Genomic DNA, 16800 nt, shown 5'->3' with positions numbered 1-16800 from the left:
AGACCCTGTCTCTAAATAAATAAACAAATGTTGGAGGATGTAGCTCAGTGGTAAAGCACCACTGGATTCAAATCCCAGCACTGTGTGTGTGTGTGTGTGTGTGTGTGTGTGTGTGTGTGTGTGTGTGCTAAACTACTGGTTCATGCAATGGAATAAATGTTATGTCCCCTCCAAATTGAAGTGTTGAAATCCTAACCCCCAAGGTGATAGTAATAGACGGTAGGACATTTAGGAGGTGATTAGGTCATAAAAGCAGAGCCCTGATGAATGACATGTGTGCCCTTGTTAAAGAGAAACAAGTGACTCTGTTGCCCCTTCCCATGTGAAGTTATAGTGAGAAGAAAGTCACCCATGAGGAACCAAGCCCTCTCCAGACACCCGTCAGTCAGTGATTTGATCCCGGACTTCCTTGCATCCAAAACTGTGAGGAATAAACTTCCTTAAATACAAGAGAAAGGAAAGGGCAGGCAATATGTAGAAATTCTCCTAATTTCTGTTCAAGATGACACTCCAAGTTCATGAACTGAGGGCCTTTCCCAAGCGAGAATAAAGTTGTGGTTGATAAAATATGAAAGGAGAACATCTAGAAAGTCCATGCTAAAACCAAACATCTCCCTAGACATGGAAGAGATGATAAATGCCAAGTGGTAATTAAGGCTAAAGATGCTTGGCTACAGATTTGGAAGCAAGGAGAAAGCACTGGAACTCAGCCCTAAAGTTAATAAGGATTAAAAGTGGTCCACCATGGGTTTGAAATCAGGGTCCTAGGGGCAGAGATCGAAGGGGTTAAGGAGTTGGACGCTGGCACTCCTGTAATCCCAGTGACTCTGGAAGTCTGAAGCAGGGGATTGCAAGTTTGAGACCAGTCTGAGCAACCTAGATAAACCCTGTCTCAACATTTAAAAGTCTTTAAAAGGTCTGTGGATGTAATTCAGTGATAGAGTACAACTGGGTTCAGCCCCCAATGCCGAGAAAAAAAGAAAAGAAGAAGTCAAAGAGCCTGGTGTGGTGATGCACATCCAGAACCCAGCTATTCAGGAGGCTGAAGTAGGAGGATAACAAGTTCGAGGCCAGCCTGGGTAACCTAACAAGACCCTGTCTCAAGATAAAAAATAAAATAAAAAGAAGGGCTAAGGATAAGCATGTGGCAGGGCTGTCTGCAGTTGTATTTCACAGGCTACACAGAAGCTCCCTGTTCCCTGGCCTGGGCTTGTGACCACACCCTTTGGGACCCTTCTTTGTCTCCCAGTTCAGAAGGCCTTAGCTACAACTCTTGCCACCGCCTGCTGGGCTTTCTGCTGCAACCCAATGCCTGGTGCAGACAATGACCAACCCACCAGATGAGGCAGCTCTAACCCCCAGCTGTGATGGGGCACACTAAGAAGGCCGTACAAGCTCAGTGCCCTGGAGCTGTCCCACTGGCCCCTAGAACGGGCCATAGGGGTTGGATGGGCCTCTCCTTCAGATGTCTGCTAGAAGCTGCACTGGCTCCTGCGTGCCCAGCTCCTGGTGTCCTCCTGCCCATGCCCTGGTGTCCTCTTCTCCTGGGGCCTCCCAGCACTCGGGCCCATCTCTCTCTGTAGTTTGCAGTCTGGTGGGTGAGATGAGTGGAGGTGACATGTCCATTGTGTCCCCTGTAGAACTGGCAATGTGAACCACACTTAGCCCCAGCCCAGGTCTGGTCCTAGTGCTAGTGTTGGCACCCCTTGGGTCCAAGTATGGGTGACCCACCAGAGCAGCCAGTACCATTAGGAAGCAAAGGTGGGCTGTGTCCTCCCACCTGGTTAAAGTTCCCCGTTTCTTCAAGTTGTCAGAAGGCTGCATGCTGCCTGCTCCTCCCCCTGCTCCACAGGTTCCTTTGTTGGGGGTTCACTGGCAGGACAATAAAGAGTTACTGAATTAAAAAAAAAAAAAAAAAAAAAAAAAAGAGGAGGTGGAGCTTGTGTGTGGTTCAGTGGTAGAATGCTTGCCTAGCATGTGCAAGGTCCTGGGGTCCCTTCCCAATGCAAAAACAAACAAACAAACAAGGTCAGAGAAAACAGCTTGTATATGCTGTTTGAATTTAAATTTAAACTTGTAGAAAGCAGAAAACCCAGACATACGCTCATAACCAGAAGCTGAGCCCAGCTTTCTGCTGATTTCCCCAGTGAAACTGTGGGAGGCTCCTGTGTGCACACTGGTTCTGGACTGTGGGCTCCAGAGTGTATTACTGGGAGGAAGTACAAAATTGATACCGAGAGAGGTAAGGACAGATAAGTAAACACGTGTACACAGACAGCAGACTCACATCCCAACTAAGATGATTCTGCAAATCGAGACTCCTTTAATTGAATGAAACTTATATCAAAGGACCAGAAACAAAATCAACAAGGAGATGAATTCTCTTTAGAAGAAATTAAAATAATGAAACAACCTGGTCAATACCTTAAATATATATGCTGGTTAGTATCCTCAAAGAGATAAATGAAAAATAGCATCCTTAAAAAATAGTGGGAAAATTATTTAAAAAATAAAAAGAAAAGTACGAAATAAGGAAGAAATAAAATGGAAAATGAAGAAATCTTAGATATAAAAAATAGGGTTTTTTTTTGGGGGGGGGGGTCAGTATAGGAATAAATCGCCAGGTTGTACACAGCTAAAGAGAAAACTGAAGAATTGGAAGAGAGTTCTAAGGAATTTACACAAATATAAGCTCAGAAAAATTAAAAATTAAAGGACCAAGATACAGAAACAAGATGAGAGGCTTCAAGAAATGTTTAAGAGGAATTCAGGGGTTGGGGTTTAGGAAGTGAGACTAAGGCGAATATCAGAGAAGCAGTAATTGAAGAGATACTTGCTAAAAGTTTTCCAAAATTTCAGAAAGACATGACATTTTGTATTAAAAGTATGCCTCAAGGGCCAAACAAAATAGATACAATAAATTCAGATCCGGACATGGTTTTGCAAAAGATAAAGGGAAAAGATAAAGGCCAAAAGTCAATGGAATAATATCATCACAGTTTTGATGGATTGGCCCGTTATTCTGTACTTGGCTAAAATAATTCAAAACTGAAAGTGGAATAATGATATTTTAAATAAGCAAAGTCTCAGAGAGTTTGCCACCTCAGAGCCTTCCTGAATGAAAGAGCTAAGAATGCTGGGGTTCTCTACCTATTAATATTCTGGACTTGGGAATTCTCTGCGGTAGGGCTTTTCTGTGTTGGTGGGGTTTAGGGCTGCCATGCCACTATCCACTAGATGCCAGCTGCACTCCTCAGTTGTGACAACTAAAAAATATCCAGACCCCAACAAATGTCTCCTGGGGGACAAAATGACCCATGATTAAAAATCACCATGTTAATGGGTAATCTTTAGCAAGAAAAAAAGTGAACCCAGGAGGAAGAAATGAGAAGAAAACAAAAGTGTAAATTAATTTATAAATTAGTAAATAAGTTGGTAAAATAATGATTGTTTTTTAGCTTATATTTAACTTCATACGAAAGTGAAACAAGGTGTAGACAAGAATCACAAGGAAGATGTGCATGTGTGGGTGTGAAGATCTGGGTAAAATTATTGTCTTGTTTGGAAGGAGAAAAGAGAATGAACAGATGTTATTGGGAAAAGTCATGGTTAAATATAAATCATAAAAACCTAAGTGTGGAAGCAAATGTAGAAATAAGTGCAATATATCAAATAATATAGCACCATATCACAAATGTACCTATAATTACAACATGTATATACAAAGATTAAGCTCTCCTATTAAAAAACTGGAAAATAGATTGTGTATAAAATGATATTCAACCATATCCTGTTCACAAGTAACTTTCTCTTCCAGCCCAATACCTGCTCACCTGGCACTCCCCCTACCCCATCACCAGAGCTAATATTTATCCTGGCTTTTTCCAGATTCTTTCAGGGATCTTATATATTTGGGTGTGTGTGTAATACATGTATGTGTGTGTAAATATGTTTGTTAATGCATACATATGCTTTTAAAATTTTATATAACTGTTAATTAAAACTAGTTTAAAAATTGTGAAGATTGTGTAGAGACCCCCTTATTCCACACCCACTCTCCTATCTCTAGCATCTCACATCACTGTAGGTACACTTCCTACAACTAATAAAGCAACATAGATATGTTATTATTAACCGATGTCCATACTTTATTCCCAGTTCCTTAGTTTTTCCCTGATGTCCTATTTTTGTTCCAGGATCCATCCAGGACACCACACGACACTGAGTGGTCACATTTCCTGGGGTTCTTCGGTGCTGTAATACTTTATCACACGTTCCTTAGTATTTGATGACCTTGACAGTTTTGAGCAGTAATAGCCAGGTATTTTTTAAAAATCCCTCATTTAGGATTAGTCTGGTGTTGTTCTTGTGGTTGAGCTTTTGGGAAGAAGACCACAGAGACAAAGTGCCACTTTGTGCCTGTTACCACCATGGTGTCCACATGACCCGCCACTGTTGATGCCGTTTTGGCTCCCTAGCTGAGGAGCAGTGTGACCACTTTCGCCTCTGTGAAGTGACAGCTCTCCCTCTGCACAGTGTGCTTGTTGACATGTTCGTGTTTAGACATGTTTTTTTTTCATTTTAATTTCTTAAAAGAGGTAGTATGTTAGGTATACTGTTCAGCATTTTCCCTTAATAATTCTTAGAGAAATGCTTTTTTTTTTTTTTTTTTCCTGTTCTTTAACCAGCCAGATGACTTACATGGAAGAAGCACTAACAGGACAAGTTAACCATTTATTCCCTGGATGTCCTGGAATCTACCTTTGAAACACAAAGAAATGCACCTCACAGATATTAGCTAAGTTTTCTGTCAAATTATTCCAGTGAATTAGAAATATGGTAATGTGAATATATGTTTATATCACACATAAAATTGTCATTGACATTTTTCATTGTTACCCAAAGTTTCTTTTACAAAATATACACATGATGAATTTTTCTCAGAACTTAAAGTCAGTATGCAGTCTATTTCCACAAAACTCATTGTATATCCCTTTTTCCTGGATTGTTCTGAAGTTCTGAAGTAAATTTAATGTTCAGGAATGGAAGTTCTTGACTTGGGCTCTAAGAATTACCCTCCTTCCTAAAAGCTTTCTCATTTTTCTGACTCTAAAAAAATCAAATTATTTTGTTTTCTATGTAGCTTTATTATAAGCTGCCTCAGCTTTTTTTTTTTTTTTTTGGAAGTAATTTGTTGATATATTGTAAATATTAAAATATAAATAGCATTTTTTAAATGCTACAATACTAAACTCAAGCATATTTTATCTTTAGAGAAAAATACATCAACAATCCACAACCATGGAATTAAAAAGAGAACCAGAATCATCCCTCCTTTCCCAAACGATCACTGGTTTGAAAATATTTGTGCTGTGGCTGCTGCACATCCTTCCGTAACTACTGGGACGAGAGACTTTTCACTGATTTGTAACTTATGCCTGGCCACAATAATTCTACAAATCATTAATATTTAATTTGAAGAACTTATTTGATTTGCAAAATAATTACAAGAATATTTACATATTTATACATTTTCATCCAAAATGCTAAAATTTTTAAAGAATGTATATTTAGTTCAAATAAAAAATGAAAAAAATAATTACACTGGTAAATCATTGGACTTACGTTTTTCCATTCCACTCCACAATCTTTGTAAAGTTAAGGTAATTGTCTTCTCCAGTTAGGAAAACATAATCTCCATCATTAGTTCCATTTTTCTGAAAATAAATGAATATGATAATTTTAAATCACTATGGTGGTTAATTTTAGGTCACCTTGTCTAAGATAGGCGGACCAATTGTCTGATTAAACACAAGTCTAGATGTGCTGCTGTGACAGTATTTCATGGATGGAATAAATACCTTCAATTAGTTAACTTTAACTAAAGGAGAGCACCCTCAAGAATGTGCATGGGAAAGGCCAGGTTCAGTGGCACGTGCCTATAATCCCAGTTGCTCAGGAGGCTGAGGCATCACCATCAGCTGAACAAAGAAGTTTTGAAGAAAACTCAACATACCTCATAAAACAGGCCAAAATATGGGGAGACGTCGGGTCTGAAGGCATGGATGAGGGACAAGATCTCATCTTTGTAGCCCCAGAGCAATTCATCAACCGTGTGAGTCACAAAGAGCTTCTGCTGATAGGCTTTCAACATGGCTTCGATGATCATCTTGACGAAGTTGACCTGGGCCCATTCTATGACAGTCTAGGGGACAAAGGCAACTTAAAGATCAGAGTGTCCGCTCCAAAACACCCCCACCCCACACTCTTCTACTATCCCTCAGCAAGAGGGGCTGGAAACTTCGATGTTGAGGTTAAATAGCTGAAAATCAGTTCCTGAGCTCCTCTCCGGTTCCGTGTGGAATAATAAGACCCTTCAGCTTATTATTCTTTCTCATATTACGTTTTGTAAATGTGAGCTTAGTATCCCCATTTGTAGGCTGTTATCCCAACCTCGCAAAGGAAAAGTTCTTGTGACTACATGGCATTTTTGGCCACACGGTGGCGCTACGGTTCCTTCTGGGCGGTGCTGGGGGTTGGACCCTCATAAATGGTAATCACTAGGTGGCAGAGCAAGGCAGGATCTGGGATCCATATTCTCTTAGGTTCTAGGTCCAACAAGTTAACTGGATATGTAAGGGGCTGTCACCTAGAAGTTAGCGGGGTGGGAGCCTCAGAAGAGGTGGGTGTACGTGAATCTGAAAGTTTCGTGGTCCAGGTGGCAGGGAAGGCTGAGGCAGGAGGATTGTAAGTTCAAAGCCAGCCTCAGCAACTTAGCAAAGACCCTGTCTCAAAATTAAAATTAAAAAAAAAAAAAAAAAAAAAAAAAAAAATTCAAAAATGTAAAAAGGGTTGGGGATGTGGCTTAGTGGTTAAACACCCCTGGGTTCAGTCCCTGGTACCCACTCCAACACACACCAAAAAAAAAGTTTCCTGGGTCTCAGTATAGTATAGGTATAGGTGTTATTAAAAGATGGAATTGCCATTACCCAGTAGGTTCAAATCAGTAGCCCAGTCTCTGCAATTTGAAAAACGGAGAAAAAATTTTTTTTGAGAATTTGAAATCTGAACTAAGATAGAAATCTGAACTAAGAAGTGGTATGCAAATTCTATTGCTAGAATTTCTGAGACAAAAAAAAGGGGACCAATAAGTATGTTTTAAATTACCAGCTACCCCCCAAAAATCCTTATTTATCTCACAAGTGCTCACGCTGAGCACACAAGAAGAAACTGTAAAAATAAATCCTAAAATTTGTATTTTTACTATCATTTGAAAAGACCTGGTTTAATAGACCTCAGGAAAAAAGTCTAAGATGACTTTAAAGAAGAGAAGGGAAGATACGTTTTTTTACATTTTGTATATATTTATTTTATATATATATTAAACGTAACAATAGCTCCTAAGTGTAAAACCAAAACCATAACAGGCTTATCTTTATATTTCTTCTATAATCCACAATGATATAAAACCTCTCACTTACCAATACAGGAATATTCAGTGTTCTAATTAAGTCAACTTTAGGGTCTCCAACAGATTGGTTCCGTTCAAAAACATATGCCTTGTTGCTAACGGCAGATATTGTTGTTCCATTATCTCCAAATTGAACATTTGCCTTGTTTCTGAGTTCCCTAAAAGAAAAAGATTTTATTTGAAAATAGATAACATTTTCATAAGCAAGACTTTTCTTTTTTTTAGCATCAAAGTTATATTTTCAATACGATATTTCTGACATAATAATTAATTAGAGAGACTGTATCTGGAAACCCTTAAAACCTTGGGATTAACACTAAAATGTGAGAAGAAAATGAGGCTTAGGATAATTTTCTCAAAAAAGGTTGTTTTCATTCTTTACCCCCATGATTGGAAAAGTATAGCAGTCAAGGGCCATCTTTTCTCTGGAGGGTGGGGTGGGTGCGGTAACCAGGAATTGAACTCAGGGGCACTCGACCACCAAACCACATCCCCAGACCTTTTTTGCATTATATTTAGAGACAAGTCTCACTGAGTTGCATAGTGTCTCACTTTTCCTGAGGCTAGCTTTGAACTCGTGATCCTCCAGCCTCAGTCTCCCGAGCCACTGGGATTACAGGTGTGCACTACTGTATAAGGACATCTTGATCAGAGAATTGAAGGAATCAACAAACTCTTTTCCTTGGATATAGTTTGGTCCTGAAATATTGTCAACATTTTCACTTTAGTTTATAGATTCAGTTTGAATTTCAATTTATTTACAAATGCCTTCTTATTTCAGTTGAAAATTCATTTAAGAAATTGTTTTACTGGGTGTGGTGGCGCATACCTGTAGTACCACTATTCAGAGGGCTGAGGCAGGAGTATTGAAACGTTGAGGTCAGCCTGGGCAACTTAACAAGATTGTATCTCGAAATAAAAAGGGCTATGGATGTAGCTAAGTGATACAGCACTTGCCTGTCATGTGCAAGGCCCTGGGTTCAAACCTCACTACTGGGGATAAAAAAATTTTTTTTTCCCAAGGTTTAGTAAGTTAAAAGAGTTCATTCTTGTTTGTGATGCATAGTTCAATTTGGTTCAAGTTAGTTCCCCCAAATGAGGTATTAGGAAATCTCTTATCAAGTGTTTGGTGGAGCACAGTAGGGTAACTAGTTGATACCAATAACTGAATAGTTCAAAATAGCTAGTAGAAAGAATTTTCAATGTTCCTAACATAAATAATAAATGAGATGATATGTTACTTGCCCTGATTGTATCATCCCACATTCCACATGTAATACACATATTGAAATGTCACACTGTACCCCATCAATATGTACAATTACTGTGTTGAGCAAATATATATATGCATATGTATGTGCATCTATATATATATATGCCCATAATATATAAAGAACTCAAAAAATGCCAAAAATACAAATAAACCTATTAATAAATGGACAAAAGAATTAAAACAGACACTCAAAAGAAGAAAACAAATGGTCAAAAAAAAAAAAAACATAAAAAAATGTTCCACATTATTAGCAATTAGGGAAATGAAGATCAACAACATTGAGATTTCATCTCACTCCTGTCAGAATGGCAGTCATCAAGAATATAAACAATAAATTCTGGAGAGGATGTGGAGAAAAGGAATACTTTCACACTTTGGGTGGTATTGTAAATTAGTACAACCAATATGAAAATCAGTATAAAGGTTCCTCAAAAGACAAGGCATGGAACCACCATATGACCCAGCTATGCCACTCCTTGGTATTTATCCTAAAGAATTAAAATCAGCATACTATAGTGATATGCATATGCAAGTTTATAGCAGTACAGGTCACCATAGCCAGGCTATGGGACCAGTGTAGGTATCCATCAACAGATGAATGGATACAGAAAATATGTTTTATATATACATGAAGTTTTATTCAGTCATAAAGAAGAATAAAATTATGTCATTTACAAGAAAATGAATGGAACTTGAGACCATTGTTAACTGGCATAAGCCAAATTCAGGTCAAGAGTTACATGTTTTCTCTCATATATGGAAACCAGAGAGGAAACAGAAAAAGAAAGATGTTGGTGGGGGCAGGGGTGGGGGGGTGTCCTTTGAAAATCAAAGGGTGATCAGTAGAGTAAAGGAAGGAAGCAGGGGGAGGGAAAGGGGAAATACTGGGGAGTGAATGGTCAAATTATTCTTTTCTATTGTGTGCATACATTACAAGGAATCCCACCACTTTATACAACTATAATGCACCAATAAAAAATATGGAAAAATAAATAAAATTAAGGATTGGACCAGGAAAAACAAAAACAAAGTGGTTTGTTAGAAGATGGAGGAGGAGAGGACATTTCAAAGCTAAACCCCTGCTCAGCTGTGGCTGATGCCCACAGAGGGGACTCATTTGTCCACATTCACCTGGCATGCCCAGAATCTCCCTGCAGCAAGGAAACCTTCTGCACAGGTAGCTGTTCCTAATTCGAACTTAGCACTGCACAGTAACTGAGCTCACTGCTAAGGAACTAGCAGTAGAAAAAGTGACACCAGAGTTAATGCCAGGCTGGGGAGCCAAGAGCTAGATCTCAGAATAGGTCCAGGTGTCAACTTTGCCAAGTTAGAAAACTAATGTCAAAAATCAATGACCTTGCTAAATAAGGCTTATTTTTTTCTTGACCCAGGCCCTAGGTCATGAACCTAGAAGCCTGGATAACCCCAAACCTAGAGTCTGCTTCATTTATGTTTATTTATATTTACTGACTGGAGATGACTTTTAAAATGTTTTCTTTTTTGCTTACCCTGGAAGATCAAGGTTTGGACAACTTAGTGAGACCCAGCCTCAAAATAAAATTTTTAAAAAGAAAGAAAAAGGGGCTGGGTTGCAACTCAGCGATAGAATGTATGCCTAGCATGTGCCAGGTCCTGGGTTCAATCCCTTGTAGGTCCTGGGTTCAATCCCTTGTACTAAAAAAAAGAAAAGAAAAGAAGAAAGAAAAAGAAATGTTTGGATGCTGATCCATGAACTATTGAATCAGGCAGGAAAACGTAATAGATTTTAGAAATAATTTTAGGAACAATAGTCTGAGATAAGGGATGGAAACCAAAAATGAATAATTTTAATTAGCTGAAGAATTAACCTCTGTGCATCTAATCCTCTAGGATACTGGATAAATTGGATGTCTGCAATACTCTCATATAACTTTTAGTCATTTTGGTTCCTTCGTTCACCTAATCCTCTGCTGAGAGTTTACTGTAGGAAGTGACTGAGAGAAGGGTAGGTTGAGATCTGACTGCTAGGTTTAGCTAGCATCATCAATACTTGCTCTGGGACCAAGAAGTTGCTCATTGCTTCTGTGCCTGTTTCCTCATCTGTAAACCAGAGATAGTAACATATCTATCTTGTAAGGTTGTTATTGAGAATTCAATCCACAGAAATCAACAATCTAGTGAGGATACAGATGACACATACTAAACGCCTAGAAGCATTAGTTGCTAATACCATGTGCCAGGGCTTGTGCTCAGCTCCTGAGAGACAGGATGAGTCCTGGTTCTTGTCCTTAACCCACAATAGGGCAGGGAGACCGCCATTGAAACACCACCTTCCTGTGGTAAGTGCTCCTCTGGATGACCACAAGGAGCTAGGGGACACATGGGGAGGGTGGCAACTGGGAATGTGAGTCCCGAGGGAGCATCCTCATACACCTCTGGTTGGTCCTGGAAGGGGTAGGCTGCCCCTAGGTGGGAGGTGGAGGATGCCTTCCAGACAGAGGCAGAGGGACAGCTAGGCAGGCAGCACAGAATGATAGCACGGGACACACTTCCTGACTGCACAGGGGAAAGCTGTGGCAGGGAGGAGGATGACACGACTGAGATGATGTGAAAGAGCAGCAGCAGGTGAGGGCAAGGCTGGTCTGAAAAAACACAGTACATGGAAATGAGTTTCCAAGTCTCAGAAGGAAGCAGGCCAAAGGCAAGTGCTAAGGTACCCCCCCATACTTCCTTCCTTTTCTTTTCTTTTTCTTTCTTTTGTTATTTTTTTTTTTTTTCTGGTACTGGGGATTGAACCCAGGAGTGCTCTACCACCAAGTTACATCCCCAACCAAACCCTTCTTTTGTTTAAAAAAATTTTGAGACAGGCTCACATAAGGCTGGTCTCAATCCTATGGATCCTCTTGCCTCAGCCTCCACTCTAGCTGGAATTGTAGGTGTGCGTGTCCCACCATACTTAGATTTGACCCTACCTGGTCAACTGATGAAGTCCTGAAAAACTACAGCTCAAACAGGACACTTAGTGTGGATAAAACAGAACTTTTCCTACTACAGAATCCTTAGTTCAAAAGTAATTCAAAGTGGCAGCTTAGGATCTGGCTTATATATGTCTTTAACAAAGAACAATAAAATTTAGAGAAATAGCAAGACAAAAGGATGCAGTTGCAGATTTCTAAAGGTATGAAAACTGTGGGGAGGTGCTATAGATAGAATTTGGAATGTCCCCCAAAGACCCATGGACCCACAGCCCATGGTGCTATTGGGAGGTGGTGGAACCTGTAAGAGGTGGGGCCTAGTGGGAGGAAGTTAGGTCATCAAGGGTGTTCCCTTAAAGGGGATATTGGGATCCTGAGATACCTTCCTGTATCTCTTTGCTTGTGGTGAGCAGCTGGCTCTGCCATTTACTGTTGTGCTGCTTCACCAAAAGTAACAGTATCAACCAACCATGGACTGAAGCTTCCAACACTGTGAGCCAAAATAAACCTTTCCTCTTTAAGTTGATTATCTCAGGTATTTTGTTACAGTAATGAAAAACTAACCCAGAAGGAAGACATAAAGGAAATGACTAATGGGGTAAAGTTTACACATAGATTCCTTCTGGGACTGTCTCTGAGTTGATAAAAATTTGTAAAGGAGAATTTACATCTTGTTTTTAGGTGGGAAAAGGGGTGAAAGGAGGAGAGACTTTTTGTCTTTATAAATCTGTTATGCTTTTAGTCAAAGAGAGAGACATCCCTGTCATTCCCCTACATCTTAACTTTCTTTAGTTCAATAATTCTTCATATTTTGAGGAGAAATGTTTGGGTTTCTTTCAGTAACTGAGGAAAAGCAGCATAAAGAGGGGTCAGGAGAGGTCTTAGGTCATATTTGTTGAAGGCATACAAGAAACAACTTCACTGCTTAAGTATTCCTGTCCCCAAACACCCACCATGACTCACATGGCTTGTGCAGGTGACTCTAGTGCCACCACATGCATTTAAAACAGACATCCAGCACAGTGACACACACCTGTTTCACCAGTGACTCGGGAGGCTGAGGTGGGAAGATTGCAAGTTTGAGGCCAGCCTTAAGCAACTTAGATTGACCCTTTCTCAAAATAAAAAATAAAAAGGACTGAGGATGTGGCTCAGTAGTAAAGAGCCCCTGGGTTCAATCTCCAGCACTAAAATAAATAAATAAATAAATAATCTTATAGGGACCTGGTCACTACACCTTCTGCACCTGTTGGGGATCATTTTCTATTTTTCTTAGTTTTAAGTTTAAGGATTTTAAAAAAATTACTATTTCATCCAAAGCCACTTTTGTTCCTTTTTTTTTTTTTTTTTTTTTTGCTACTAATCTAAAAGATACTATCATGGAAGAGTGAGTCAGCTTAAAAGAAGGGCAGGCACTCTCCTTGGAAACAATCATGGAATTTTAAATATTTTATCCTTTCTTTGCATGTAAAAAATTTTTTGTGCTTTAGCTGACAGATTAAGGATCCAAGAAATAGGAGCACACAATTTTAAAGTTTGAACAAAGTTCCTACCTTTGCTAAATGGCAAGGAAGATAATTTGATCCTTAAAAAAATTACATGCAAAAAACACCAGAATTACAATAAAATAGACTTGAATATCAAACCTTTGATGGGAGTAGGGCTTTTTTTCCTTTAACTGACACATAATAATTGTCCATATTTTTGAGGCACAGTGTAGTTCAACACACTGTGAAATGTGTGACGATCAGATTAGGGTAACTGGCATTTCTATGGCCCAATTTAGGAAGCAGTTATCCTTCCTTTGTTCTGGTAACATTCCAAATTTTCCTACTAGCTATTTGGAAATACTCAATTGTTGTCTTACTGTGTGCTATTAGAATATTAGAAGTCCTTCCTCCTGTCCCTTGAACTCACTGTCCCCCTCTCCTCAACCTCCCACCCCGGGCTCTATTCTACTCTCTGCTTCTAGGGGATCAACGTTTTAGATTCCACATATACATGAGATCGTGCTTGTCTTTCTGTGCTTGACTTATTTCACGTGTTAAAGCCCACGCATTAAAGGCTAGAGCCACACGTTAGAGCCCCAGAGTGGCTCTATTGCGAGATCATGGCACCTTTAACATCCTCCAGTTATGTTGTTGCCCAAATGATAGGATTTCCTCCTTTTTTATTTTCAATAATATTCCATTATGATACAAGAACTGGATCTGTATGTTCAAGAAGAAAGGAATCATAGAAGAAAGTGTAGTAGTAATATATTCACACTATTAAATATTATCATAATCAACATTTATAAAGATCATGATATAACATGGAAAAATGCCTGTATATATATATATAAGTATATATATATATGTGTGTGTGTGTGTGTTTATATATATATATGAGATGGGAAAATACCTATATATACTTACTTATATAATATATATTATATTATATAATTTACTTATATATAATATCTATTATGTATTTGCACATGCATATAATATTTATAGTATGAGGACCATCTAAAAGTTAAACTTACCCTGGAAAAATGGCGGAGAGGACATCCACCAAAATATTAACACTGTTATCTCTGAGACAGTGAAACCTTGGATAGTAGATTTTGCTCTTTTACTTTATTGCAGTTTCAAGTATATGTTTAGTGATTACTATCTATGTACATATAATACATGTATACACATACATATAAATGTATATGCATAATATAATTTTTATAATATAAAATATAGCTTATCCTTTTAAATATGATACTATATATCCTATTATATATTTTGATTACTATTTCATAATCCAGTACTACTTCATAGTCAATGAACAATTTTTTAAAAGCCCACTTTATATCCCTCACATCTTCTTTTCTTTTCTTCTTCTTTTTTTAGTATTGGATTTTGAATCCAGGGTTTTGTGAATGCTAGGCAAGCACTCTACCACTACATTCCCAGTCCTTTAATTTTATTCTGAAACAAGCTCTCACTACATTGCCCAGGCTGGCCCCAAACTTTCAATCCTCCTGACTCAGCCTCCTGAGTAGCTGGGGTTACAGGTGTGTACCACCACACCTGGCACATACCTTTTTTTCTTACTATCAAGCCTAAAAAAGAAATGAACAAAATGGACAGTGTAACTAAGAAACCCAACATCATATAATGGAACATTTTAACAAATACATCTAAGAAACATGGAATTAGCTGAAAAGGACTCAGACAATTATCTTTTTAATTTTTGAAATGTTAAGTAGTAGGAAAAATAGAAAAAGATGCCTAGAAAAATAAATTTAAAAATCTCAAAGTGGTTGCAAAGTCATGGGATACCATAAATCTGATACAAATTTTAGTAAAAGATTCATGAAGCAAAGTAGTGTTGATCCACAGCTTTACGAAAACACAAGTAAGACACTACATTCCTTACACCAGATGGACGGGTTTTTATCAACACATGGAACTGCTGTCATCTTTACCCAAGAGCAGACATAGTCTGAACTAGCCCAAGGTGTCAATGTTGGGGGAAATGTGCCAGCTGTCATGGTGGGGCAGGTGAGTCAGGCATAGCACAGCCTTACCCCACCTCAGAGATTTCCCATCACCAGCAGCCCCACGCCCTCCCCTTCCTTTGCCCCAGGTCCCTTGGCACAGTGGACACAGTCAGCTGACTAAGGTGGGAGGGAACCCATGGAACTACCAAACACCAGGGCAGGAGCTACTGAATGCTCAGCCTATCCTGTACAGAAAACAACAGTCTCAAGTGACAGAAATGAGATCCACAGAATGACTACCAAAAGCAAATATAGAGACCAACAGGCCCTGTAGAGAGGCCTGAAAAGCCATGCTTTTTTATAAATGCCAGATCTCACAACCCATTTTAATCTAGTTAGAAGTTCTCAACAGTTTACTCTGTGCTTGTGCATATTCCTAACAAAGCCACTCTTTTTCAGGACCTGGTCCCTCCTTCTTGACCCTATTTTTGAGTTTTCCTGCCTAAGTCTTGTGGTTCCAGCTAAGCTACTCCTGTCCTTTGTTTTAAAACAATTTCTCCTCTTGTTTCTATGAATTTAAACCACAGTTAAGAATATTTCATTCATTTTTTCCACACATATTCTTTAGACACTGGATGTTCAGAGATGAAAGGACTCGGTCCCTGCTCTCCATGAAGCTTCCAGTACTTTGGAAAGAAAGACAGATATGTAATCCAATTATTAAGATGCCTTTAGTTACTGTTGTAATAGACACACATACCAGGGACAAGTTCCAGGAGGAGGCAGATTTGAGCTAGGTAGAAATGTTGGTGGATTCACTCTTTGACAGAGGCAAGTGACTCATGGTAGTGTTTTGGGTGGCTTATAAGTAATTGGAGAATTGAGAGTCCAACATGGCAGCCACTGGTGGCATATAGTACTGCATGCTCAAAATGTAACTAGAAGGAAATGAAACATGCTATAAATGTGAAAGGCACATGGTATTTCAAGGCCTTAGTATGAAAAAAGAGTGTAAAATATTTCATTAATAATTCTGAATATTGATAACATTGAAATGATAGTATTTTTGATCTTTTTGAATTATTTATATAAAATATTAAAATTATACTTGCCTGGTTTTTAAACTTTTTTTTGTGTGTGTGCCAGGGATTGAGTCCAGCGGTACTTAACCACTGAGCCACATCCCAGCCTTTTTAAATTTTGAGACAGGGTCTTGCTAAGTTGCTGAAGTTGGCTTTGAACTTGTGATCCTTCTGCTTTAGCCTCTCCAGCTACAGGAATTATGGGGGTGCACCACCACACCTGGCTGGGTTTTTATATTTTTTAACTTTTTAAAATGTGTCTATTAGAAAAAATCTAAATGTCCTGTGTGACTCATGTTAAATTTCTATTGGAAAACTCAGAATATAAAATTCTAGGTTAAGAGTGCTACAGGGGTTGCAGATAAAGCTCAGTGGTAGAGTGCTGGCCTACCGCGTTTATAAGGCCCTAGGTTTGATTCCCAGCACCAAAAAAAAAAAAAAAAAGAAAGAAAGAAAGAAAAAGAAAAGAAAGAAGAAGTGCTGCTATGGTTTGGATAAGTGTTCCCCAAAGGCCCACATGTTAAAGGTTAGTTTCCCAGAGT

At 38.8% G+C, this 16800-nt stretch overlaps 1 protein-coding gene across 1 annotated transcript in view; it reads right to left on the bottom strand.

Moving 5' to 3' along the window:
* SCARB2 (scavenger receptor class B member 2) overlaps nt 1-16800 on the bottom strand; it is a 59473-nt gene that overhangs the window by 16679 nt on the left and 25994 nt on the right. The window contains exons 3-5 of the mRNA XM_079152738.1: nt 7482-7629; nt 6017-6205; nt 5626-5717 (exon numbers count right to left, since the gene is read on the bottom strand). Coding sequence (XP_079008864.1) covers nt 5626-5717; nt 6017-6205; nt 7482-7629 — 429 coding nt within the window. The remainder of the gene's footprint in view (nt 1-5625; nt 5718-6016; nt 6206-7481; nt 7630-16800) is intronic.

This window comes from Sciurus vulgaris (genome assembly GCF_902686455.1).
Source record: "Sciurus vulgaris genome assembly, chromosome: 9".
In the NCBI taxonomy this organism is placed as follows: domain Eukaryota; kingdom Metazoa; phylum Chordata; class Mammalia; order Rodentia; family Sciuridae; genus Sciurus; species Sciurus vulgaris.
This window is presented reverse-complemented; position numbering and strand designations above follow the sequence as displayed.